The following is a 27,017-nucleotide window of genomic DNA, read 5'->3' on the forward strand; positions in this document are numbered from 1 at the left end:
GGATGTTTGGTGGTTATGCAAACAATTAGTAGCCGGTGCCATTTGTTTCTACAGACTTTCCAGCTTGTTGGTTGCACGGAGTTTGGAAAAATTATTATTCCCATTTTGTGTTAACCTAGCTCCGTATTAAAGATCACTTCAGTGTGGTGGTTTGCTCCCAACCCACAGCTGTCAGGTAATAACTATATCTGCTGACTTGGGACAGTGGGAAAAGTGTCACTGTGACTCCAGAAACCTTTCTGAAACAAACCTTTACATTGCACAGTACTCGCTTCAGTAACTTGATTCCCCAAATGAGATTGTGTTTAATCACCTGCTACTCTAAACGTGCTGGGATGATACTGAGATTTAATGGTGTGGAAAGACTTGTGGAAGTTAGTCTGAGTCACGCTGTACTTCTGACAAGCTACTTGGGTGTTGTTATTGTCATTAATTCTGACTCAGTCTGGCAGTTCTCTGTATAAAGTTGCTTGGTCTGCACTGTGATGGTAGTGTGAGAGGACAGGTTTCAGAGGAGGTGAGAAGAAACATCAGCTTTTGCCTCCACAAGACAGAACAGAGTAAATGAAGGAGCGTCAGGTACTGGCAGAGGAAGTCCTTAGTGTGGATGCAATTTTTCTGCAATGCAGATAGTGACGCAAAGTACTGAATGAACATTCAGCACTTCTTGTGAAAAAGGTACTTTGCTTGCACAGGAAACCTGAATATAATCTGAGATTCCTGTCAAAGTAGGAACAGAAAAGTGACTCATTTAAAACATACTGAAAATTGTGTGTGTCTATATATTTATACATATATACACATACGTATGGTTTCCTCTTCAACTAGTCAAGGTTTGGAGGTTGTAAAACTGTTGAGAAGACTGTTGGAGTTGGCAAAGACTTGGACAAGTACTGATGTCAATGACCTATGATACCATCTAAGATTAAACATAGCCAGTGACTACAAAGTTGTTCTGTCACTGATGTGTTTTCCTTGTGGTACTATCTGCCAAGGGCAAATTAATTTGCATATAAATGGTACAGGATCCTGTATGTATCCCTTGTCTTTTCTTCTTAAATCACAGTAGTTTTTTGTTGTTAAAATGAAATGTGGTTTCATTGTTGTTAATAACCATCAGTTCAGACTCTGCTAATAATTTGGATTGAATGATTGGGATAATATAGTATACAATAACATTTCAGAATTGAGCGCAATCCAACTGTGATACCAAATGTCAGCTTTCTGCAGGCTGACCTTCTAAAATGTTGGTGTTTGAGAAATCTCTTATAGTAAATTGCAAAATGGAAAGACTTTTGAAAGGTAACAGCATGAATCTTTTCAAGAAGACTCTTTACTTGTTACTTCATTGGTATTTATCTTCATCATTTCAGCCATTAATGCAAACCAATCCAACAGCTCTTTTTTGACCCCTCCCTGTATTGGCTGGAGAAACAGAGGCACTGTCAAACCAAGCACATCCTGAGACAGGGAGATCCTCTGACACTCAAAGTGTTCATTCCATCTCTCACTTGTCTCTCATCCTGAACAACTGGCTTTGCATGGCTGCCTCGTTACTGCTTCCTACTGAACTGAATCCCTTCTTGCTGCATAAAGTCAAAATAAGCTTTAGCACAGCATCAATCATTTCAGCACAGCTCTGAATGTCAGCAGCTGTCTGATTTTTATTAAAGGCTTTACAAGCAGGCAGATGTCTAGGAAGAACAGATCAGGTTTAATAGTTCTGCCAGGATGTAAGGATCAGCTTGAAATAATGGGGACAGGTACTGGGAGCTACAGTTCAAACTGTGTCTGTTCGGATTATTTGAGTAATCATGAAATAGTTGCATTTTTAAATGTCTAAAGCAGGGAAGAATGAAAGAGCCAGAGCACAAATATTTTTATAGCATTCCTGTCTCTGTTTCTGCCATTTTTGCTTCAGGATCACACTTAAAAGTATGGAATAGCTTAAGCAGCTTTTGGATTTAAAAGTGGAATAGCAGCAAGAAAGTAAAGCATCCATATAACTAAAAGACACCTGTTCAGGTCTAGCTGAATCCTCTGACAAATCTGAGGCTTTTTTCTTAACTACTCAGCCTGAGAAGAAGCTTCTTGAGTCCCTCACTAACCATGTGAAATTCATTACTGAACTTTGGTTATCCATGCAAACTTACTATTTCCATCTACCAGTGTAGGAAGCGATGTTGGAAAGGCATTGTCCTTGAATTTTGCATGAACCTGAATGTGTTTCAGGTGTTCAGATTTTCCCCAGCTTAGTGCAGGGCCAAGGAGAGATTTTCATGGCTCTTTTGGTCTTTGCCCAAGAAAGGCCTCCTGCCAATTTCCTCATGCATTACAGTGCTGCCAGCCTTGAACTGTGGCATTTGTATGGCCACCAGCTGTACAGGTGGCCACAAGAGTGAGGGCAGAGACCAGTGCAATCACCAGCTGCAGGGCTTTTCTGGTAGTTTTTCCACAGTCTGACCTCAGTGGTGAGGAACAGCAGGAGGCCAGATAGATCTCCCAAAGCACCAGGAGGGGAGGTAATTGCAGAAGTCTCAGAGCAGACTCTGCATTAAGTCCAAGCAGGACTTCAGCTGCTGATCCCCTGGAAACACTGCGATCCAGATTCTAAAGGGTTTAGTCAATTGCTTTGGCATTTTACCCAAAGCAAAACATCTACATGGACAAATCAGTTAAAGACAGTTCTGGGACATCCATTTCTCTGGGTTCCCACACTGTATGATCCATCTTTTCCTCAAAGTCTGGCATGCGTGGTACAGACTGCAGCATGATACCTGCTTTCTGTTCTCAATGAGTGACAGTGATTTTGTTCCTTAGGAGCAGTATTGGGAAAAAAAAACCACAAACCAAACACGTGATGCTTGCAAGCACAAAGGGTTTTGCTGAATTCCGGTAATAGTGAGATGAGTAACTCCTTGAATATGCCAATAAAATTAGATACTAAGTAGATCCACTTATAAAGGCATTTGATGCCATAATTTAATTTCAGGCAGAAAAGTAACGCCTTAGGTGGAAGAATCTTTATTCCATCTTGAGATACTGAACAGCCTTAATATGCCTTGACATTCAGCACCACATTCATAATCCCTGTAATTATTCCTTCCTACTATAATAAGAGCAGGCACTGCACAGCACAAGTACTGAGGGCTGGTTTTGTTTCATGCTTGAAAGGAGGAACGCGTATAAAGCGCACTTTGTGCTAAGCTGTGGGAAAAGAGGTGAATGGGGAGGCTAAACCAGAAGCTTTAAAAGCAGTTCAGAAGGTCTCGCACACTTCCTCTCTGCCTGTCCCTGTGTAGGCAGTTTTGAGTGAACGAAGAAGCTCACAAAATGAGACAGGCATAAAGCTGAGAGCTTACTAGAGGGGGGGTGGAGCTTTTAGGGGAAACCTCATCTCCCATAGCTCCCAGCTGCTTCCAGGGACAGGCATCTTCCCCCCAGGCAGGGTTTGTGCCACCAGTGTTCTGCCTCTGCTAAAAACTTGTGCCTCTCTTTCCTTCTTGGAGAGGAGTGTGAGTGCTTGCACTACCACAGTAACAAATACAGGACACTTAATGCTACAGTAGAAGGGTGTTGCAAGACGACCCTCTCTTAGGGCACAGCACTCCAAGGCCCAACAGGTGTTCCAGTAGGAGTGCATGAATAGTGCCCTGAGTCTGTTGCCCTCAGGGCTGATCAGCCTGGCTCGGTGCTACTGCTCCGGATCCAACCAACCTCTCTGCTGGCTTGCTCAGGAGTGAGCTGAGCTTGTGTCTCAGGCCTCACCTTTTATTGGCCCCCTAATCCTGCTCATGCGCAGTTGGGGCCCGCCCTAATCAGGCACAGGTGGCCTTAACACAAGCTCATGCCCCCTACCTGGTAATCAGTGGCACCTGGTTGCCTCATTTCACTACAGAAGGGCATTTCTGAACAGGTAGAACTGGCAGTTGTGCTCTGTTCCATAGGTTTAAGCATCGATGTTTTTCTTGTCATGTTTTGGTGTCTAGAAGTATGTGACTGGTACCTGAGGCTAAAGTATCAGGAACTAATTCACTGTGTCTGTCAGAGGTTTAAACAAAAGGATGAGAGACAGTGAGTGAGGTGAAGAATTTTTTGCTTTCTTAAAGGGAGTGGCCACTGGGTTGGCTATTGGGGGTGCCCCCCAAACTGAAGAAAGCAACAACAATAAGAAGATTTGGTGAACGTGCTGTTCCTCAGCAGGGTACCTGAGGAAGTTTATGGAAGAGACAATGCAAAGGCTGCAGCCCTTGGTCAGATCTAACTTTACAAGGTGTGAAGGAGAATTTCATAAGGTGGAGGGCTGGAAGCTCTGATGACATCTGACAATTGGCAAATATCGATCAAAGAGGGGAATGAGGTTCCCAAGGAACATGAAAACAGCAGGTCTGGCATGATGGAGGAGCAAGGCTGCCCATGTGGTGTGCAGTAACTGACCTGACCACCCTGAGCAAGGACAAGCTGCAGATCTGACTCTTTACAAGAGATCCTAATTTGAAAAACAAACAAGCCATCAACTGTCTCACTGGTTTGGAGAGAGTGATGTAACTTAGAAGGTGTCTTTTTTTTTTTTTTTTTTTTTTCCTTCAGTAATGCAAGGAGTTTCTATAACAAGACTCAGACCATGCATGCTACAGCAGTATATGAAAATGTTTGCTATAGAAAAAATATCCAGGAACAGCTTTTGTAAGTGGAGTATGAGCATGGAGAGATCGATGGGACTAAGAACAGGCTTAGCTTAAGGTAGAGTTGGTGAAGTGCAGAATGTGAAGTTTGTGGCCAGTAAAAAAAAAAAAAAATGGCCCTGGGGCTAAAATCTTTTAGAAAAAGGGTTGTAAAAATGATTTAGTGGGATAAAGTTACAAGTCTGCTATAAGCTTTGGGGAGACACTGGTAATCCCGGCAGAGGAATAGTTACAGAAACCCTCATTATAGAGGCTTAAATTTTCTTGCTATAGATTGGAAGAGAAATGCTACCAATAATTGTAGGTCCTTAATGCTTCTGGAAGTTTTAACTGATAACAAAATGTTCCTGAAGCAAGAACAGGGTGTGCTGCTTCAGGCTTTGAGCATCTTTAAGTTGCATACTGCTGGGCAATGGATTCATAAAACTGTGAAGAGACATAAATCAGCCCCAGGTGGGAACTCTGCTGGTGAGAGAGCCCTTCTAGGGAACAAATCACCTTGTTTAGCTGGGGCTCTGGTACTTCCACACAAGATATCATTGTACCACTACGAAAGGCTTAGAGTGAAGTGAGATTTTGAGAAAATAATCTTTTTTGTTGTTGTTGTTTAGACAAGGAATAAAAAATAGACCTTGAGTGAAAGGACTTCTTATTTCTAAAGGGTGAACTTTGTGAAATGGAGAAGTCTGGACAGTGAACATGTACAGATTACTTAACTATAAAACCCCAAAAAAGAAAAAAGCACCAAGGGAGAGGGGCAGGAATGGGAGCTGAGACCAGCAAGCATAAGAAAATGTGAGCAAGTCTAAGATTGCCATTGTGTGTGTCCCCTTCCCAGCCAGTCAGTACAAGGACAAACCAATGCACATCCAAAGGCTAAAGCTAAATGCATTCCTACATTGTCACAAAGGGTGACATTCCTACAGTGTCACAATGACTTCTCTGAATTGACAGTGAAAGGTCAGGTGTCCTGGGCAGTGCAGAGTGTGAGCTGTTCATAATTCCTACTGCAGGCACCTGGGTAACATCCCAGCTTCATTTACATGGTACATGCTCTGAATAGTGTGGATTCCTTCTGCCAAGAACAATCCAGTGACTCACAAGGTCAGCAGTTTATCTCCTTTCAGCTTTTAGTTATCACAGCAGATTACATTTCCTGAGGCTGGAAGTGATTGCAACACAAGCCTTCATTGTGGTTTTTTGTACTGTGCTATACAAAATATTTGTATTAAACCTTTTATTTGCAGCTTTCATTACCTGGACAGCTGACGTGAAGCGTGGCAGGGTTACAGTCCTGAAGTCACCCTCTGAGTCCTTCTGCCAGAAGGAAGATGTCCCAGGGTGATCTGACTTTACCACATTTCCTCAAATCTCTCAATATCTGCTCAGTGGGCAAGTTATTAGGTAGCAGCAACTCCCCTGGCCTTGCCAGTCAGCCCTACACTATTCTGACATGCAAATCAAAATGCCAAGTCAGATAAATCACTGAGCACCTATGACAGCAGACTGTCAGATGGAAACCATAAGAAAAGTCAAAAAGGAGGAGGTTCAGGGTGCTTAGCCAGCCTTTTCCCTACAGACTAATACACAGTCTGTAGGAAAAGAAACAGCATGACAGAAAATACCATCTCTCATTCAGCAGCAAACACGGAGCACCTGTATCACTTCTCACATACTGCTGTAGCTCTTCATAGGGGTGTATGTGACCTCTCATCAACTGAACTCATCCTGATTAATATTTCTTTGGAAAATATTATTTTTCTGCAGGTTTGTATAGCAGGTGACTGAATTAACTTTAAAAAAACCACCCTAGATAGAACTATATGAGAATGTATGATAGAAGAGAAATGCTGGTTAGCTGCTACAACTATTTGCAAGGAGGTTGTAGGGAGGTGGGTGCTGGCCTCTTCTCTCAAGTGAATAATGATGAGACCAGAGGAAATGGTTTGAAGTTGTGGCAGGGAGGTTTAGATTAGATATTAGGAAGAATTTATTTACTGGAAGAGTGGTCAGGCACTCGAAAAGCCTGCCCAGCGAGCTGGCTGAGTCACCATCCCTGGAGGTATTTAAGAAACGTGTAGATGTGGCACTTCAGGGCATGCTCTAGTAGCCAAAATTGTAGGGATTTTGGTTTTTTGCTTGTTGTGTGTGTGTATGGTTGGACTCTCTGATCTGAGGTTGTTTCCAACCATGACTATTCTGTGATTAATAAAACTGATGGATCCTAACTTTTCATACACTACTGCATTGTATAGATGACATGATAAGTTTTGCTGCCACTGTTGATTTGTGCTAATTACAGCAATTATGATGCTTGTGGAGAAGGAAATTTGCAGGGAAAAAAAAAAAGTATATATATTCAGAGCTCAGCTGCCTGTCAGCTGGAAGGAAGGTGAGTTAATTTAATATAACAGTCTATCATTTCCCTGTTGTAAATCAGTGATTAAGTATTATCTGCATGTCCATGGCCATATGTCACTAGCCCTGGCAGAGCAGTACCAGGCCACGTTACTGATCACAGCACTGGTGGAGCTGAAAGCTGCTACAGTCCTGTGCTAAATGCCTCACACAAGCCTGATTGGTTTGTATTGCATGGAACTAATCTGCATTTGGAGTGTAGGGATTAAAATCAGCCCAAATATCCCACCAGTCCTGAGCATACATTTAGTGTGATGTGTTAGTGTGGGAATTGTAACTATTGCTATTTACTGTAAATAGATTTAAATATTAAAAAAACAAACACAAAAACATACGAAGTGGCAGAAATATCCCCCAGGAACAGGCACAGAAATCCTGAGGAAAGAGCTGCTGCCAAGTGCTAGACATCTTGAAACTAGGCACTCCCAAAGTACTTTAATGTCTCCAGGCATCTGGAAATTGACTACTTTTAATCTATAGCAGCCTTGGATATCAGCTGAAAAATGTGGAGTTGTCTAAAGGACTGCTTTTCTCAAATGTTTTTATCTCATGATATATTTGTGCCAGATTTAAAACACTGCTTAGAAACAAAGTGTGGCTTCCAAATTAGTGTTGTATAGAAATCATTCCTCTACCTCACCTCTCCTGATGGATTTTCAGGACAAAGGACTGACCTGTGTAGATGGAAATACCAAAAATGACTACATGAATGAAGTGTGTTTAAATTTTAAGACCAGTCAATGGTGTGATAGAGCCTGGGGCCACAGCCTGCAGCCACTGGGAACTGGAGATAATGGCACAGTTACCACAATATTTAGGAAGGATAAAAAGAATTATGTTGCCAGACATTCCTCTAACCTTCCCTTATGTTGGCACTTCTCATCTGTGAGGACAAACCAGAATGTGATACTGTGTACCTGGCATGAAGGGCAACATGGGGTGATAGAGAAGCAGGCTTAATGAAGCCAGCTGGGCTAATTGTGAAAGGGAGGCACTTTCTAACACAGATCGATTGTCTCTTCTGTTCTGCTTCAGGTAGCTCAATATTGGGTGTCACACAAAAAATGTGGTGTTTTCTGGGGCCAGGAAAACGATTATTAGTCCACGTTATCAGACTGCATACTGTACCCAGCATGTTTGGTCATCTTTATTCCCTATTAGCTCCAATAAAAGCTGGTGAGTAACATGAAGTGTTTTGTTGAAGAGGGAGTTAGACTTTTTACATTTGGCTGCCTGAAGGTGAGAAAGGAACCAGCTGCCTTCAGCTAGAGGAGAAATGCCACCCCTTAAGCATCTATTCTTCCACCTCTGTCTGGAAAACAGGGAGTTAAGTAACTGCCTGAAGGTTTGCACTAGCTTACACTGAGGACTCAGAAGCATGGAAGGAAAATGAAAGAATAATAAATGCTTTGTCCATTTAGATCAGAGCCCTTCATGCCACATTCTTCTCATGGTATCTGCAGCCAGAAGATTTTGCCCCAAAAGGCCAACACAGCATTGATCTGACTCCTGTAGATCAGAGTCTCCCTGAAGACACTGCAGCACGTGCATTGTAAGGCAGGAAAAATGCTTTTCATTCCCTCAGCCACATCAGCACAGTTCAGATACAGCATTGTTTTCTTCTGTCATTGTTCACACCACTAAATGGGAGGCTCTGGTATCTTTTCACTGTATTTCCACTTACCCAAAACAGAGGTGGATGTTCTGTTTTCTATCAGCAAACACCTTGACATTTGAATTCAGTAAGAATGGCTCATGAGAACAGAACATCATCCTTCATCTTAGATTTTGTGCTTTTATTGTTCCTGCCTTACCCTTCCTTCTTTGGGTACAGAAGGTTTTGTATATATGAATCCCTTGCATGTAGATTAATACCTTAAGATCAGTGGCCTTCAAATTTGCATTTTTCAGGCCAGCATTGAGATACTTTGCAGAATCAAAGCTTTCAACATTCAAGAGTTTTCTACAGTGGCTTCCTCTGCTTGGTCCTGTTTTTCTTGCTGTGGCTCTGTCTGTGGAGCATGCCTGGAGATTGCCTTTCACTCATACAGTGGCTGCTCAAAAAGGTGTATCAGCCACGTGTGACTTCTGTGGTGGAAGATCCCTCTCTAGTTTGGCTGCTGCTAGACTTGAGCTGCTCCCACTTTCCCTGGCTCTCATTGGAAGCCACAAGCAGAAAAGCAGGAACCTTATGGATATTGTTCTGGAGCGCTCTACTCTAAAAGGGCAAGATGAATGTCATTTCTTGGAAGCACAGAATCCTAGCCAAGAGCTGGTATCTACTCAAACACCAGACTGGTTGGAGCAGCATGCCTAGAAAAGCTGGTATCTGAGTTGAAAATGTGTTTGTGCATCCTAGTGCCTGCATTTGTGTAGTTATGGTATGGGTCTGCTTTGTCAGGTGGAAACAAAAGATACCATTCTGCTTTCTTCCCATTTTACTCAGATGATATTTTGCAATGTACTTATTTTCCACAGGATTAAGATGTGTATAAGCTCTTTCTGGTAGTTGTTCTTGAAGCAGTGGTGGCTGCCTCCATCTAGTAGTTTGTAGACTCCCTTGGAAACTGCAGTGAAGAGAAAAAATTAGTCCTGCATGAAAAAAACCCTACTATTTACAATTCCTGTGAAGGAGGAAAATGAATATTCCAAGTGAAGAAGTTAAAAACAAAAGCAAGGTGTTACAGCACTAATGCCACTTGAGAGCCTAAGCAGACATTACAGCATTCATTACTCCTTGAGGTAAAAGGAATTTGTTTCTTCCTGTTGTGTGATGGACTGTGTGCTTCCAGATAATACAGAGTCTTTTAGCAGTGTTTATCAGCAGTGTTTACTTTCCCTCTGTGTTAACAGAAACTCAGCTGCCCTGAGGTGAGAACAAGCTGCAGTTTCTGACTGCAGTGCAAACCTGGCCCTGGAGGAAGGAAACAGATCCCACGGAGACAGGTATGTTACACTCACAGTTTCAAGGTATTGATTCTGTAATTGCAGTTTCTTCTCACCAGCCTGGTCAGGAGAAAGGGTCTTGTTGCTGAACAGAGCCGTTTTTTTTCTAACATTTTGTATATAACTTGACAGACTTAACCATGATCTGCAATCTGAGAAACACTTGCCCTATATAGGGTTGTGTGGGAGCATGAACTGCACTTATACCAAAATCCCAGTGTTTTGTCCCTAAGTGGGACTTTTGCAAGTGTCAGAAACACTAGTATGTGTCTTTTCCATTGCCCTTCTATGTGTTCTATATCAAATATATAAAAGAAAATAATAACCTATTGCATCTCCTGGATACTCTTGCTTGCTCCCAAAGATGCCAGCTTAATTCTGGCCCTCATAAACAAAAATCTGCCCAGGATGGGTTTACTTCTCACTGCTTCACATTAACTTCACAAGAGAATCATTAGAAGTGCTTGTCTTTCAGTTAGCTTCCCTCAGATTTCTCTCCTGCATCTTAGTTGGCAAAAACTATATTTAACCAGTGTCTAGCAGCCCCTGATAGAGTACTGCTTCCCTCTATAGCTAGAGTAAAACCCCAGACTCTTTTCCTCAGCATGTGCCTCATGTTCTTGGAGATTTCAGAGTCTGAAATTAATTTTTAAGTGGGGCCTGGGCCAGTTTCTTTGCATGGCAACTCTATGCAAGAAGGTTCATGGAGCTTTTCAGGATGGTGTTAGTGTTTTTGCAGTTTTTCCTTTTTTTTTTACACAGCTGGATGAGAGCTTCTTTACACTTGGCAGTGGCTCATGCACTTCTTCCAGCTCCTGGTTATCACCCCCACTGCCCTGCACAGACCTGAGACTGAGCGTGTGTGGCGTGGCTGAATTACTGTCAGCACCTGCCACTTGGCTGCTTTCACAGCTTAATTACACTCCAACACTGTAATTTTGAGACTCTTTAATTTAGTAATGCCTGAATTAAGACCTTTATCCTTGGAGACGATCCAGAAAGCAGAGTATTCCTTGTGCTGGGCTACTGTGGTCTTACCCAGCATGGCAAAGGTTGTTCTGGTTGATGGTGAGGGATCAGCCACAGCATGGGAGGGCTTCAGCACACCAGTGGAGCAGCTTTTGTAGTCACCACAGGCTAGGATGGGCCTCTTGAGGTCTCTTAGAGTCAGGTCATCTCCTCCCTCTACCAGCTCTTGGTAGCCAGCATGACTGAGAGGTTGCCTCGGGCCACCTACCTGAGTGACAAATGGCCCAGCTGTGTTAGGGGGCAAATGAGTTTAAACTTATTTTTGCACAATGGCTTCAGAGCCCCCCAAATACATACTGTTTATGGTGTGGGAGAGATGGTTCTTATCAAACTACGTTTTCCCCCTCAGTGTTCATCTTCTGATTTGAGATAAAGAATGTGCCAAACACATATCAAGGCAGGAGCTTTGCAATCCTTCAAACATCAATTGTAAGAGAAAAAATATGGAGAAAATTGTGCTCTTGAGGTAGGAAATCTAGAGGCACCCCAGAGAAGAAAATTTTGAGATTGCTCTGGATTTACAACATCTTACTTAAGTAGAAAATCCAGTTTGTGATGCCAATAGTAAAACACTTGAGTGTTTGGAAACCAACTTAAGTCTCTTAAAGCCTTCATATTTATCAGGCCTTTAGTTAATATTGCCAGGCACTGATCTTTCAAGTAGCATCAATTCCTTACAGCACCTGAATTAATTTCCTTGCTGTCAGGGAGTTATGCAGTGGTGAGTGGGTCAGCAGTCCTGGCTAAACTAAAGTGTTTCAGGTGACACAAGTGTAGTGCTGTCATCAGGCATTTAGCAAGACCAACTTGTGATCTCTGGGCACAGCAGAAACCAACCAGCTGGTGAGCTAACAGCAGTCTTCCTGCTTTCTGCAGAAACCCAAGGCAAATTTGAAATAATAACTATATAATTGTCTCAGAACAAATGTCTAAGATTTTCTTGTGGTAAGTGTCCAGAATCAAATACAGCTGGCTCCCAGGTAACATCTCATTTTTCACCCTCTGAGACAAAGGTTTTTGCAATACTTGACACAAGGATGTGGAGCCTGACATCTGGGTGACCAGCTAAATGGATGTACATTTAATGGATGTATGGATGAATGGAGGTTTGTTCTTTTAATGCTACTATGGTGAGAAAAAAGGACAAGGGTATTTATTTCTCCACCAGATTTTTTACTGGGGAGTGCAAAAAGCAGTGTAGTTTGTTACCCTAATCTTGTTATTTAGAGGACTTGATATGTGAAATGTATTAGAGTTCATGAAAGAAACAACACATCCAAATCCCCATTTCTGCATACTAATGCCCAATCTAACTCTGTAATTTTCAATGTAGTCATAATTTCCACTGGACTCATTTAAGCTCAATATTTCCATAATGTTTCCAAGAGTTAGACATTTCATAGATATGCTTGAGCTCTGGACTAAATCTCAGAAATCTACATTTTGTTCTTGTTTCTGTAGGTTACCTAGATGGATAACTTGAAAGGCTACCACTGCATTGCTCAGTTTCTTTATCTGTAAAATTGTGATAATTATATTCACTAGCTTTTAAAAACCATTTAAAGATAGGTATGATTAATTACTAAGTAATGTTAATTTTACCCTGTAACACACAGCTGCTAATACACCAACTTACCCACTTTCATACTAGAATCTTTATTTAAACATTCACTATTCTTACTCTGACACAGCAAAACACTCCTTTTGCCAAACAGCAATTGCAAAGAAGCTTTTATCCAGCACAAGTGTAATTAGAATAGTAGAAAAGTGATGAGATCCTCATCAGCTTTGAGCTCAAGGGGACTATATGGTGTTTTAAGTCCAAGTAACTGTAGTAAAAACAATTTCCAATTCAAGTCTGCCCTCCACTGGCTTTAATGAAACACTGCTAATAGCTTTTGGATCAATAATGCCTTTCTGTAATGAAGTGAAGGAACTAAATGAAGAGAAACTGATACAATTTATGAATTGAGACTTTTAGCCAGCATTTATTTTTAATACTAGATAAATAACGTGTGGATTTATTTTTAAAGTCTAGGCTTACTGGCAGATTCTTGTTGTTGAGGTTTTCAATAGCCCACCAGCATGTAATTCACATCAGAGTTGCTGGGACTAATAAATAACATGGGAAGTTATTCTGCATGGAAATCATTCTGCACATGATTTTAAAGGTACCTTATAGAAAGAATACTGAAAAATATTTTGCTATTATATAATTAACAACTCCAGTACACAGTGCTACATGTACTAATCAACTACTTATGTCCTAAAAGAGACCAGTATCAGTCTAGTCTAGTACTCCAACTAGAAGCAGTCTTTCCCCCTAAAATATGAAAGCAGAGAAAAATAATTTTTATTGCTGTGTTTATAAAGAGAGAATTTTCCATCACAAATCCCACATGCAATTAACTTATCTCTTAACTCAGGAGGACTCATTTTCCTTTCTCTATTTAAAGTGGGAAGATAATTGGGGGAAGCTATCTTAGTTACATAGATTCATCTAGCATGATTTCAACCCCAAGGTGACATTTGTGTCTGGAATACAAAAACTTGTACCATTATGCCCCAGAGGATGTGCTTAAGCTGAAAAGCTTCTGCTCATTTTTCCTGTCATCTTCATGCTTTGTTACTCTTAACAGCAGCTAATTTCTTGTGACTGCTACCTAAATCTAAAATAAAGGAGCAATATATGGGTTTCTTCAGATGTGCACTTAATATATGAATGAAAAAAGGGCAAAGAATAGAAATATTAAACATATGTCATTTTACTTGGACCTTTCAAGTGCTTGAAAATCAGGATCACATTCATAGCTTGTGCTGAGTATGCCTAACAGACCTTATAAAGTAGAACAAAAGGAACTTTCAAAATTTCCTTGGATGTTCTCTGCAACTGCATGTACTTAAATTCTTTTTGAAATGGCTACCATTCAGAATAAAATATTTAGGAGTCCATACAACGTCTTACGGGAAGAAGTGAAAGGCACACAGCTAATCTGTCCTTACTTTTTGTCAGGGTTTTGTTTGGTTGTTTTTTAGGTTTTGTTTTGTTTTTCTTTAGGTAGGTGATGTAAAAAGTAATGTAAAAACCTACCGAAATCTCAGTATCACTCCAGTATGTACTGTTACAAGTCACTCTCTTAAACGAGGCTTCCAAAAAACAGTAGCTAAAATGACTGTCATTCTGCACTTCTAGGGGATTACTGTTGGAGGTGTTTAATAATCCTAGCAGAAAATCAGCAGCACTGCCACACCAAAACACTGACAGATATATTCCTGGAAGGTCATTGGTGTTCTATGCATTGATAGAATATCAGATATACTTACAGATTGTGAAAAAGGCTGTCAATGTATAGAGAAGATATGCTTGCATGTCTACTTGATAATATATTAAAACCAGTAAAATCTAAAAACATTTGTCTAGGCTAAATATGGCATCTGATTATGCTCAAATAGTCAAAATCTGGTCAGAAATTATGTATGAAGGGCAAAAGGGACAGCATTTTAAGAGATTAAGCTTTATTTTGATAGAATAGTAAAAAGTTCATTAACCATCAAATGGGCTTTATTGAATCCTGGTAGCACTATGCAAGACTTGCAAAGAAGCAAAGAGCTCTCCTTGATACCTTCTGGTATCTATGAAAGGCCTTAATTACTTCTCATAATAATACATAATTACTGATTATAACCTTCCATGTGCTGAAGATCTCAAAAGAATTTTCAGTGAAATGTGAAAAAATAAAGACAGACCTAAGTGCTGCCACTTTCATCAATATTGCTTCAACTTCAAGTTCTGAAGGGCAGTCCTTTCTAGAGTGTTACCTTTAGTAGGAAGCTCAGGAAATTTATTCTGATAGAGCTTGGCAAAATGAGGCATGAGCAGCTCCTTACCTTGTTGGTCATGGTTAGGCCATGCTGAATGAGAAATATGAAAAATAATTTGTTCTTAAGTTTCTGATGTGAATTCCCTCTGAGTGAAAAATGAAGATAAATTAATACTTACATTCAGTTTAACTAATTTGTTCAGCATTTAGATATACTTAGAAAGATTCAGTTTATGCATATACATGACACAGTTACTTTGTTGACTGAGTAATCTTATTCAAGATCTAAAAATATACATATTTTTACCCTTCCTATTATGCTCTGAATTCTTATTTGCATTATGAGTTGTTAAAACTATTACACTGACAACACTAAAACCTAGACTGTTTTTGAAGAACTGAAGCTTTAGATCCTATTTAAATTAAAGCTATGTTAAATTAAAAAAATAATTTTTACTTTAAAATCTTGATTTTGACAAACACCCTTTGTGTATTGGATGTGTCAAAGGAAAAGGACACTTAGGGATATTCACAGTAACTGTAATGACAGGTAATTTTTTTGAACAGTGACAAGGTAAAAACCAGAACAAACTTGCATTCTAGCAGAAAACCCACACAAACCTGTTCCACATCTACCTGGTGTATTTCAACTCGGAGTTTTCTGCTTTACAACTTGTTTACTCTTTGCTTATAACCAGGAGATAATCAGTATCTGCTTGTTGTATACATCTATCTTGAAAAATCTGAACTAGAGCATCCAAGAGCACTACTGTAAACCAGCAAAGCGAATGCTGCACATCAATTAGTTACAATTTTCAAATATTTCACTGACAGAAAAAGTTGTTTCAGCAGCATGTTTATTTTTTGGGGATGGACGCTAAGAAAGATTGAATAAATGCTCACTGAAGAGAGGAAGCAGAATGTGACTTCTAATTATGTTTCTTATTTTTCAAGTGCTCCAATTTTATGTTCTTTATCAAGGAGAAATATTTTCATATGCAATGCTGTCAACTGATGCAAAGACTTGCTGTCTCAGTTTCATGGTTGCAATTTGCTGAAGTCAGAATTGGTATGAAAACGAGCATACTGAAAGCAAAGACTATTTTGGAAATGAGAATATATTCACTACTTTTCTCATCTTCTTTCCATTGCAGCAAAAATTTGCCTAAACCAAGTATCTTTTCAGTCCTTTGAAATCTTCATAGATGTGTGCTGTTATAACACCACTTCTTTCAGCAATGAAAATCTGTTAAGATCTCTTGATGAGTAAGAGGTTTAAGTTTGTATCTTTAGAGGAAAATCCTCCTAGAGCTACTGAAATTCACTACTCAGATACTAAAAAAAAAAAAAAGCTTAATTTAAAAACAAAGAACGCATATATTTGGATGTTAGTTTTGGCCTCAGAAAATCCTTTAATCCATCAGATTTCTGCGTATCACTGAAAGTATGCATGGAATCAGATGATAGTTTTCATCCTCGGCCAAACACTGCAATCACAAAAATATGCATTTAAGAACTGTTGTGATTTTAGAGGAACTACTTATGTTAAAAGGTAGCAGTATTCTTTAAATTTTAATTTTTAACCCGTTTTCATTATCAAATGGAGACGGGGAGAATGGGAAAGTCAAGTTTCAAACAATAGTAAAATTTGCAGCAGGTAGTATTAAATTTTCAAGCACAACAGATTCTTCTCAAAGGTCTAAAAGCATTCCAATGCTATCTCACCTCAGAGTGCTGCTTCACCTTCACTGGCCTCAGCTGCTGTAACAAAAAATAATTAAACTATTACTGTGTTTGCACTCAACTCTATATGACCACTCTATTTTATTTTAATTGCAGTTATTGTATTAAGTATACCAAATTACTATATTTTGCCTTTTGTTCCTACCACTCTAATAATTTTACTACTTTTAAGCATCTGACAATACCACTCTTTTAGAAAATATCCCATATCAGACAGTGACCGGAGTACAGCCAATGGGTATAACACAGAAATTAATTCTGCCTATATTCTAATTTTTAGAAAATTTTTATATGCATTGCTGCTCTGTATTGCAATTCTGTTCTGAAAATAAGTGCAAGAACTCAAACATATTCACCCCCAAGTAATCTAAGTCTTAGCAAGATTCAAGGAAGTGACATTTTAGAATTCTGACTTTCCTACATGACATCATTCAGCAGCCTTAGTCATTTTCTTTTGATTGTAGTGCTTTCCATTTTAATTTGGCTCCCTATGAAATGACAAGGAACGTTTACCATACTATTAGTGCTGCAGAGTAGCTGGGATTTGTTAGACTAAATGAATGGGAACACTAAAGTGGAATGAAAGAAAAAGATCATCATTACCAGGGGACACTAAAACCAGAAAGCGTAATTGCAATAAGAAAATGAATGTCTAGTACCATTTTTACTCAAGTCTGAGATATCTACCATCCTATCTTTGAAATCCAAGTTCCTCCTAAACAGAGCCAGAGTCAAACTCAAACTTTGTTCCCAAGCAGATGAATTTAATGCAGTCTCCTGGCACTAAACTGAAGGAGAAATCTCCAAAGTGAGAGTGATACAAACATAATGGAGGTCTGCAGGGATTTGCTAAGTAGAGTTTACAGTGATTTTTCACAAGCTCTACTGTGCACCTTCACTTTGCCTCCTTCTTCAGCTGAGTTACATGAACTCTGGCATGGTTTTACTTAGTGGTGTGTGGAGCTGCAGCTTTGAAAGTCTGCAGTTCTTTAACCTGAAATATACACTTTGCACCAATGAACAAAGACAAGATAAAGCCATCAGAATGAGTGGCTTTATTTCCCTGAACAGAAGACTAGCACTTAGGAGATTCATTCATGTCTCTAAGAATTTAAATTCTCTCCTTTATCCATAAAACCAGAAACATTTGGCTGGTTTACAGTTGGTGGCATTTCTTTGCTATGAAAACACAGCACTTGGAATTACTGCTAATCAACTTGATAAAACAGTAGGGATTCAAATTAAAACCTCTCCACTTTTATTCCAAATTTTATTGTTGCTGCTGATTACATGAATTACGAGGAAAAATAAATTTAAAGAGGGTTTTTTTAACAAAAAATTTTCAACACATGGTATTACTAAATGCCTTTTGTCACTCCAGCAACTGGAGCTCTTGTTTTTCTTACTTAATGGAATTACCATGTTTTGGTCTTCACTATCAAAAAACCAACACCAACAAACCTCAAGAGTTGCCACAATAAATTACAAACATGAATTAGTACCCACAGCACACCCACAACATTTTACTTGTTCTGTCTTCTCCAGGCAAAGCTGCCTCCATCAGTTTCTTACACTACCAATTTCTTTGAGTGTTAATTCTCCCTTCAAAACAGCTCTGTTTCATACACAGTCATAGGCATAATTGACTTTAGGGAACAATTTTCAATACTTCAATTATTTGAATAGTGCTGTCCCACCAGCAAGAAATTGAAGGGAAGATGATTGATGCTCTTCTACCCTTTGGGATAAAACCCATTAGCTCACCAAAAGGCTCTTTAGATCCCCTAACACTGTAGGTGCAACTGGAGCCAAATAAAGGCACAGAAAACTTCTGAAATCAGTACAAACCTTTACTGTTGGCATGCTCTGCTTTTTTTGGTATTGTATGGGGTTTTGTTTGTTTGTGTGGCTGTTTTGTTGGGGGGGGGGAGGGGTTGTTGTTTTTTGGGGAGTTTTACTGCAAGTATGATTGTCTGGACAGAATGAGACTATGGATGTATGTTACGATGGAAGGAGTGCTGTTCTCCAGTCACTTTTCTTAGTTTACAGATACCTTTTCTTAGCTTCAGTCTGTAACACTATAGAAAACTTAGACCATTAGCTATAAGGAATCCACTCTGTGTTATTTGCATACAAAACATATGCATTTGTGCTCTTCCAGGTCACAGAACTGATTTTGTTTGCAAGAGAGCCATGGCACGGAAATACTAACTTCTGTGATACTTATTTCCTGGTTTCTGTGGTTACATAAAGGAAATAGCCTACAGGCTTTTGATAACATATTAACATTAGAAGACACAAGAAATGAGACCTATGAAGGAAAGCTGCTCTGCTCTGAAAATGATGCCTTGACTTGATGTGTGGAGAAGCAGCTGGTACACATGGTGCACTGCTGTGAATACTCTTTCTCAAGAAGATCTATAAGAATATACTGTATCACAAGTGGCACTGTTAAACCAATTTATAGTAAAAGGAGACAGAGGTGTTTAACCACTTAGATCAGCTGTTTTGTACATTTGAACCTCTGAATCTCATTTCCACTAAGAAAACAAGTTTAAAGAAAATACCTTTTGAATTTAATTCCAATGCACTGGATCACATTTTAATGTATTGTTTTGTAAGAGGTTATTAACAAGGTGTGTTCTGTAAAGAACAGCTGGTTTTATATGTTTAGAAAGACCAAGCTATAACAGTAACAATATTGTGGAAACAGGTTTGACTCAGTCTCATAATTTTCAAAGGAAAATCAGTTTAACACCAAGGGCTGAGAAGTACTTTTCCTGCAGCAACCACTTCTCTTGCATTCCAAAGGTCAGAAAAGAAGGTTCATTGGTTTGCATTTTTGGAGTATGACTATTACTGACAAATCAATGTGCCTCTTGCACTGCACATGGTCAGAAGTAGATTTGTCACTTTGAATGTTTGCACAATTGTGCTCATGAGCACTAGTTTGAAAAGTCTGACTACAGTGATATACCAAAAAAAATTGAAAGGCAATGCAAACCTATGAACAGAAGTACTTACCTCAATTCTGAGTCAGAATTTCTAGCTCAATTAGAAAACTAATCCCTAAAACAATTTAACAATAGTTATACAGTACTAAATTTGGGGACCAGAAGCAATCCACTGCTGTACATGTATGAAGTGGAATATGCCAAAACTGATTGTTTGAAAACTTCATCAAGCAAAACTAACTCTTACAAAGTAAAATGACACAATATATTCTTCCACAATATGTCACTTTGTCGCCCCTAATGGCTGTGAATATACTAAAAAATACATCTTATGACATATGCCATTTGCCATGGAGGCTGACAATATTGGGAAAGGTATAGGCTCACAGCCTGAGCTTCCTACTGATGTTCATCTGCTGATGAACTACAGCACTGGTGCCTAACCTTTAATCAGATGTAAGTTGTTCAGGCTATAAAGCCACTCACAAACTCTAAGCCCCTGCTATGCTTATCAATTATTATTAACTACATGTCAGTCACATGCCTAGGAACACTGATGTATCCCATCTATATATTTAGTGCATGTGAAAGCACACTGCATAAAGAATCCTAGAATCATTTCGGTTGGAAAAGATCTTTAAGATCACCAAGTCCAACCATTAACCTGGCACACTGCCAAGTCCACCACTAAACCATATCCCTAAGCACAACATCTACACATATTTTAAACACCTCCAGAGATGGTGACTCTACCACTTCCCTGGGGCATCCTGTTCCAGTGCCTGACTATCCTTTCCGTAAAGAAATTTTTCAAAATATCTAATCTAAATCACCCCTGACACAACTTGAGGCCTATTCCTCTTGCTCTGTCACTTGTTACTATGGAGAAGAGACCAACCTCATCTCACTACAACTTCCCTTCAGGTAGCTGTAGAGAGCAATAAGGTCTCCCCTCAGCCTCCTTTTCTCCTGACCAAACAACCCCAGTTCTGTACGATGACCCTTTTAACACTTGCTCTACTAACCCCTCACTAGCTTCATTGCCCTTCTCTGGATATGCTCCAGCACCTCACTGTCCTTGTAGTGAGGAGCCCAGAACCGAACACGGTACTCGAGGTGCAGCCTCAACAGTGCCAAATGCAGGGGAAAAATCTCTTCCCCAGTCCTGCTGCCCAAACTATTCCCCATACAAGCCAGGATGCTGATGGCCTTCTTGTCCACCTGGGAACGCTGCTGGCTCATATTCAGCCGGCTGTTCACCAACACCCCCGAGTCCTTTTCCAAAAGCCACTCTTCCTCAAGCAAGATGTCTCAGAAGTAGTGCCCAACATGCAACACCTTGGTGGTTTGGGCCCTGCAAGGGGTTCTTGCAGAGACCACGCTTTTATTAGTTCGAAAAGAAAGTGACTTCTCCTGGCTCGGTGGTTTTAAGGAGAAGCAGCCCTATACGCTGTACGGGTGTTTTTGATGTATTAAATCTAAAACCAGAATGCCTCTCCCCGTATTTCCAGTCAAGCCTTCACTCCTGTAACTCAGTTTCCACAGATTGAACACATCACAGAGTCTGGTACCAAAGATGAAGAGGCTTTTTCAATTTCACGCAGAAACATTTTCCTTCTACTCCACCTCACCCACTCACTTACCAAAAGGCACTTCCCAGCCTCCAGAGCCGGCGTGCAAAGTGTGCACTTAACTTGAGTGCTCCAGGAAAGAAACACAAACCCGCCAATACAGGACCCCACAGGCAAGACAGAGAAGGCCCACCCCCGGCCCCCCTTCACCCTCAGAAAAACACCCCGATTCAGCGGAATTCCCCTGGCCCCTCACCCTGGGCCTGCGGTGCTGACGCGGCGGTGAGGTACCGGCCCGACCCGGTCATCCGGCCCAGCCGGCCCTGCGCATGCCCGCTGAGGAGCAGAAGCCCAGCAGCCGCCATTTGCTCGCCCTTCTAAGGGAAAACCCACCCGCACGCCTCCGCGGGACTGTCTCCTCCCTCACCCCGGCGGCGCCGCTGTGGGGTCCCTCCCACCGCTGTGACGCAGCGTTACAGGGGCGGTGGGGCTGGGCTCCTCCTCCTTCTCCTCCTCCTCTCTGCCGAGCCGCCGGAATGCCGAAGCTTAGCAAGGAGGCCAAGCAGCGGCTACAACAGCTCTTCAAGGGCGGCCAGTTCGCCATTCGCTGGGGCTTCATCCCCGTTGTGCTTTACCTCGGTCAGTGGCGGCGGGGGGACCGCCCGCTCGGCGGACGTTGGGGCGGAGAGGGGTTATGGGGGGGGGCGAGGAGGGAGCGGACGTCTGTGCGTGTGTGTGTGTTGGGGATGGTGGTGGTGGTGTTTGCCCTCGCCCTCCCTCCTTCCCGCGCCTTTCTTGCTCTCCTGGCTCTGTAGGAAGAAGGGGGATGGCGGAGGTGCGGGGAGGGGGGGCAGCAGGCAGGGCACGTGCAGTGGGGAGGCTTTCCCCGCCGCGCACTGCCTGCCCTCCCTCCCCGGACTCAGAGTCTCCCACTGCGCCGGCGCGGCTCAGGCAGGGTCTTGGGGGGGGCGGGCGGACGACGACTTATGGGGGGTGGCGACACTAGAAGACCCGCGGGGTAGGTTTGCCCCTACGAGGTGGTTGCTGCGTCGGGTTTTTTTTTTTTTCGGTTGTTGTTATTTTTATAATTAGTTTCTTTTAACAAGGTTTTCCTGCCCCTTTCCCTTCCCGGAAGCAGTTCCCTTCCCCGGTGAGGGGCGGGCACCGCGGGGGGTGGTCGGGCCCCGCTGGGGCTGAGCGTGCCCCGCAGCAGCTTGGCCGCAGACGAAGCTGCGGGTAAATCCTGCAGAGCTTCCCGGGTGCTCCAGCAGGATTTCCCGGCTGCTTCTCCCTCGGGGTGTGAGGGAGCGCGGCCGCTGGCTGAGGCTGGGTTTCCAGCTGGGTGCAGGTTACGGTCTCTCCGAAAATGTCGCGGCTCCTGATTCGCTGTGGAGCGTTCAGGGGATGCCGTGGTGTCAGGCCTGGGGTGTGTTTTCCCCTTTCTCCTTGTCATATGGTGATGGATCCCTCCCGGTAATTCTCACGCTGAGTTTGGGCTGTGTGCCATCAGCTGTTCTTGTTTAAGAGCTCGACCTGCTTCAGATTGCTGCGTGTGCAAGCAGGCCTGACACTTGCGCTGGTTTCTTCTGTGCCCAGGAGCCCTAGGAAAAATGCCCTGCTTTGTGCAGCTGGATTACTTTCTGCCCCAACTCTGCTGGGCCTGCTGGGAGAAGCATCTGAAAGAGGCAGCATCTTTGCCATCAGTACAGGAGGAGGAGGGTGTGAATCCTGTTTGCAGTCAGAGCCAATAGTTTTTAATTGACTGAAGGGAATGCAGTGTCCAATTTGAAGGGCTTTGGTTGCTCACTTAATAGGGAATAATTAGAAAAAAGTTGGTCTCTTCAACAGTTACATACATGCTTTAACAACAACCAGTAGAAGAGGCGACTCCCAACACTGGGTGAAACTAATTGGCAGTATTAGGTTTGAACTTTAGTTACATTTGCAGTTTTAGTTTATCGGTTCTTTTAAATTGATAATTTTTGGGTGGAAATTTCAGTACTGTTTTAAAAACTAATTTTGCTGAAGTTTTGTTTTGGTTTTACTTCGGTGACAGTATCTGTGAATATGGGAATGATGCTTTTTGTCCCAAGGCACAGTAGAGGAAATTAGTTATTTCAAGTCATGTAGAGCCATCTCACTCTGTTTACAGTTGTTCTAATACCAGGGTGCCTAGTATATTTCTGTTATGTAGCAGTAAGGAACTTAAATTGTAGTAGTTTAACTTCATACCACCTGAAAATGTGTGCTGTTCTACATCTACGTTGTCATCTTAGAAATTTGTTTGCTGTAATGGAAGATGTTAGAAGCATAAAACCATTCTGGTCAGAAAAGACCTTTAACATCATTAAGTCCAACCAAAGAACTTCCAGAAATTTTGAGGTTTTGTGTTTTTCTGTGAGGCTTTCTAGGTCAAGATGGGATACTCAGGGGTTATATGAAGGAATCCAGTATGTGAATGTGCAATTATAGATCATTGGTCAAGTTTTTTTGTTGCTGTTTTTTTAAAGTGGCTATCCTTGGTCTAAGTAGGTAAATTAGACCACTGCAGTTTTGTTAAACCTTGCTTGCTTATTTAAAAGTACCAGGAGGGAAGGGGAAAAACTGATAAACAGTGAATTCATACACACAGAGTATGACTTTTAATACAACTTCGTGAATTTTAATGCAATGTTGCTGCATGGGAACAGAAGAAAATTAGTCAGGGTGTTTAACAGTTTTAAATCACGCAAGGTTATCTGCAAAGAGCTGACCCGGTGTCCATGAAATTAGTGGAGGTTTTTCCATTAACCTTCATGGGCTCTGTTTCAGGCAAGCTGATGTTGATTATTTTACACAAACAAGGGAAATAATGTATTTGTTATGTAATACACATTTCTAGATAACAAATGTAGAAGAGAGTGTGTTGAACAATGTATGTACTTCATACTTCTGCTTCAAGACTTGAAATTTACAGTCCAGCAGACAAAGATGAACCTTAGTACACTGAATTGTGAATTGTTTCTCTACTGTACATTTGCTTTAGTGAGTTGGTATTTGAGTCGTTAGCTGAGGATGAATTCTTTGTAATTTCTTTTGATTTTCCTGGGAGTTAGAATGACAAACCCCTTGTTTCCTTGCAAAGATTTGTACTAGGTGGCTTTTTGAAAAGTGCCAGTAAACCCAGAAGATTTTAGGTTTAATTGATTTAACATTTAGAATTCTCTCATCCTAGATTGAGTGAACTGTTACTGCATTATTGCTTTCAAGTTCTGCATCAGATGTCATGGCAGAACATTGCCTGCTAGGGCTCAACGTGCTCACATACACCAGTTATAGGTGTTTCAGGTGATTTTACCTTGTGTTGTTTTCTGAACAGCCCTTAAACTCTGTATGTTTGTGTGTGTGTGTGTTTATAGGTAGGTAAGTCTTGATCTTTGCCATAGGTAACTTCTTCCATCTTGCATAGCTAGGTGTCCCTGGATTTTAAGGCAGATAAAAATGAGTGTAAGAATAAATAAATTAAAAAAATAGTCTGTACCTGTGTCTGTTTTCTCTGCTTTATAGCCCTGGTGAGAGTGTGTAGTTTTTGTTCTGGTTCGTGCACAACTTCATGCCATGATTCTGTTCTCAGTAGGCTTTCTTGTTTATTGCGATTTAAAGTGCTGGAATAATTTAGTGATTTATCTATGTAGGAGTCTGCACATAGATATTGTTATATATGTACGCAATGTGTGTTTCACTTCAGGTTTTAAGAGAGGTGCAGATCCTGGGATGCCTGAGCCAACCATCTGGAGGTATGTATCAGCTCTGAAAAACCAGTGCAGATAGTTTGGGATGTTATCTCTGGTTGTTAGCCCTGGACAGCAACAGTTGCAAAGATTTCTTTCATCCAATATTTTTAATTGTTCAGAGTGAAAGCAAAGCTGGTCATGGTTCTTATTTCTTTAGAAATCCAAACAAGACAGTGAAAAACAAGGTCCTGGGAGGGCCTTTCTTTTAATCTTGCATGGCTCTTAAGAGTATGGGATTTCCTGCACCTTTGGAGTGGAAAACAAGGTCCTGGGAGGGCCTTTCTTTTAATCTTGCATGGCTCTTAAGAGTATGGGATTTCCTGCACCTTTGGAGTGGAAACTGACCTTCTAAGCTGTTGTTTGTGTAAGTTTCTGCTCTGAGAAATAACTTTTCAGGAAACCCAAGTTCCTTCTGCTTTTGCAAATATGGTTGTAACACTGCTTAACAGCTGCATGAAATAAAGAGCTACTTATACTTCAGTATTAGCCATAGTCATGAAGCAAAGTGAATTTGCTCATGTTGCATTTTTCTTGAGGCACTGGTTGTTAGTGCTGCAATATCACGACATTAGTAATACATAAATTCTTGCAGTATTTGAGTTTTATTGGAGGGCTTCCTGTGGATCAGGCTAATTAGAGTTCTGAAGAAAATGTGATTCTTTTGCTTGCCTTGAAAGATCTTCAGTTACTGCATAGAACCAGGCATTCCTAAGGTAAATAATTGATGGACTGTACTGTTTGCAAAGTCATAAATTAACTCTTCTAACTTCACATTAAAAATGCATAAAAAGAGTTTTTTAGGATACAATGATTCAAGGGAGCTACTTTTAACAGTAGAAAATGTGAGAAAAACAAACAAACAAACAAAAAAACAACCCTGGCAAGACCATACTAGAAGTTCAGTAAAACCTTCCATTGTCTTAAGAACTAAACTGCTGGAGTTGTTTGTCTGCTATTTTAGCTTCAATACCAGTTTGATACGTTTTTCTTGGTCCATTAGATGTCTCTACACAGCATAAAGTATGGATATCACTCTATAGTGTATGAACATTGATACCAAAGCATGTGTTTGGGTCTTATCTGAAGCTCATGGATGCTTATTTTGCTGTGCACCTGTTTGTGCTCTGTATGGTTAAATTTTACTTTAAAAATTACTTTATTTCAGTACATTTACAGGGCTGTCCCTTCAGACTTCTGTTTTACAAATACCCATTTAAAAACAAGTAATGCTGCAAATCTGATTCTTTTTTTCCTACACTCTCCTCTTCCAGTCTACTTTGGGGATGAAGGATGTGGCAGTCCTGTTCTAGAAGCAGCTGATGGACAGAGGAAGTGTCTGAAGATATGTACATTCCAGAGGATGAGGTGGACACTTACACCAGCTGGCCCATATCAGCTTGCTAATGACATAGGTTGTACATACAACCAAGTGGAGTTTATATGGACCTAATTTATTTGCATTACAGTGTAATTAAATAAATACAGTTTCAATGGATACGCATTAGTTTTAAGTTTTTTACATAAGTATGATGTTGGTTTTTTTGTTTTTTTTTTTTCTTACAGAACCAACCCCATTGTTGGTTTTTAGGTTTGGGGTTTTTAACTTTGGTTTCTCACGGTGACATTCAGCTCCCGTGTGTATTTGCATTATAATGATCTGTTGGGTGAAGATTCTTCTTTATTTTCACAGTAAAGAGAAAACTGAGCTAATGTTTGAAACACCTAAGTATTCTTCAAAGATTTATTGCCTGAAGCATTGGTAGCTTCTGCAGCTTGTCACTGTGCTGACCTTGGGGTTTTTTGTGGTTTTGTTTGGTTTCCCCTTCACCCCTCCCTTCTGCTTGGATTTGTTCACCTCTGGACACCTTGAGGACTGAGAGATGACTGGTTTTTCCTAGCATAATCATACAGTAAAAAGTACACTTTCCTGCCAAATTTTCCTTTAAATGCTATATATGTTTCCCATAATTTGGGATTATTTGAGGACACTCCAAAAGTGCTGTGTATGTGTATATAGTGCTCTTATTGTAAGAGGAACTTACTCTTACAAATGGAGAAAACAAGTATGCTAAACAAT

General features: G+C 40.9%; 1 protein-coding gene, 1 long non-coding RNA gene and 1 other non-coding gene across 8 annotated transcripts; 1 reads left to right on the plus strand and 2 right to left on the minus strand.

Annotated features, from left to right (window-relative positions):
- Positions 1–8,180: 8,180 nt before the first annotated feature.
- On the minus strand, positions 8,181–21,600 carry LOC139792435 (uncharacterized). Of its 6 annotated transcripts, XR_011724275.1 has the most exons (6): positions 21,424–21,600; positions 18,170–18,380; positions 16,625–16,660; positions 14,898–15,045; positions 13,635–13,747; positions 13,039–13,401 (listed from the first exon to the last, which is right to left on the minus strand). It is a non-coding gene; the product is annotated as an uncharacterized lncRNA (long non-coding RNA). The 6 variants fall into 6 exon arrangements; XR_011724276.1 differs by lacking the exons at positions 13,039–13,401; positions 13,635–13,747 and adding an exon at positions 8,181–9,670 and having other exon boundaries at positions 21,424–21,596; XR_011724274.1 differs by lacking the exon at positions 13,635–13,747 and having other exon boundaries at positions 21,424–21,596.
- Positions 16,295–16,382, minus strand: LOC139793817 (small nucleolar RNA SNORD93). The gene has a single exon (XR_011724814.1). It is a non-coding gene; the product is annotated as a small nucleolar RNA SNORD93 (small nucleolar RNA).
- A 34-nt stretch (positions 21,601–21,634) lies between the features above and the next one.
- TOMM7 (translocase of outer mitochondrial membrane 7) lies at positions 21,635–26,435 on the plus strand. The gene is made up of 3 exons (XM_071735728.1): positions 21,635–21,806; positions 24,895–24,943; positions 26,212–26,435. Exons 1-3 carry the CDS (start codon positions 21,704–21,706, stop codon positions 26,225–26,227), a joined length of 168 nt encoding a protein of 55 aa, XP_071591829.1. The 5' UTR covers positions 21,635–21,703; the 3' UTR covers positions 26,228–26,435.
- The last annotated feature ends 582 nt before the right edge of the window (positions 26,436–27,017 follow it).

The sequence above is a fragment of the Heliangelus exortis genome, chromosome 2 (assembly GCF_036169615.1).
Source record: "Heliangelus exortis chromosome 2, bHelExo1.hap1, whole genome shotgun sequence".
Taxonomy (NCBI): Eukaryota; Metazoa; Chordata; class Aves; order Apodiformes; family Trochilidae; genus Heliangelus; species Heliangelus exortis.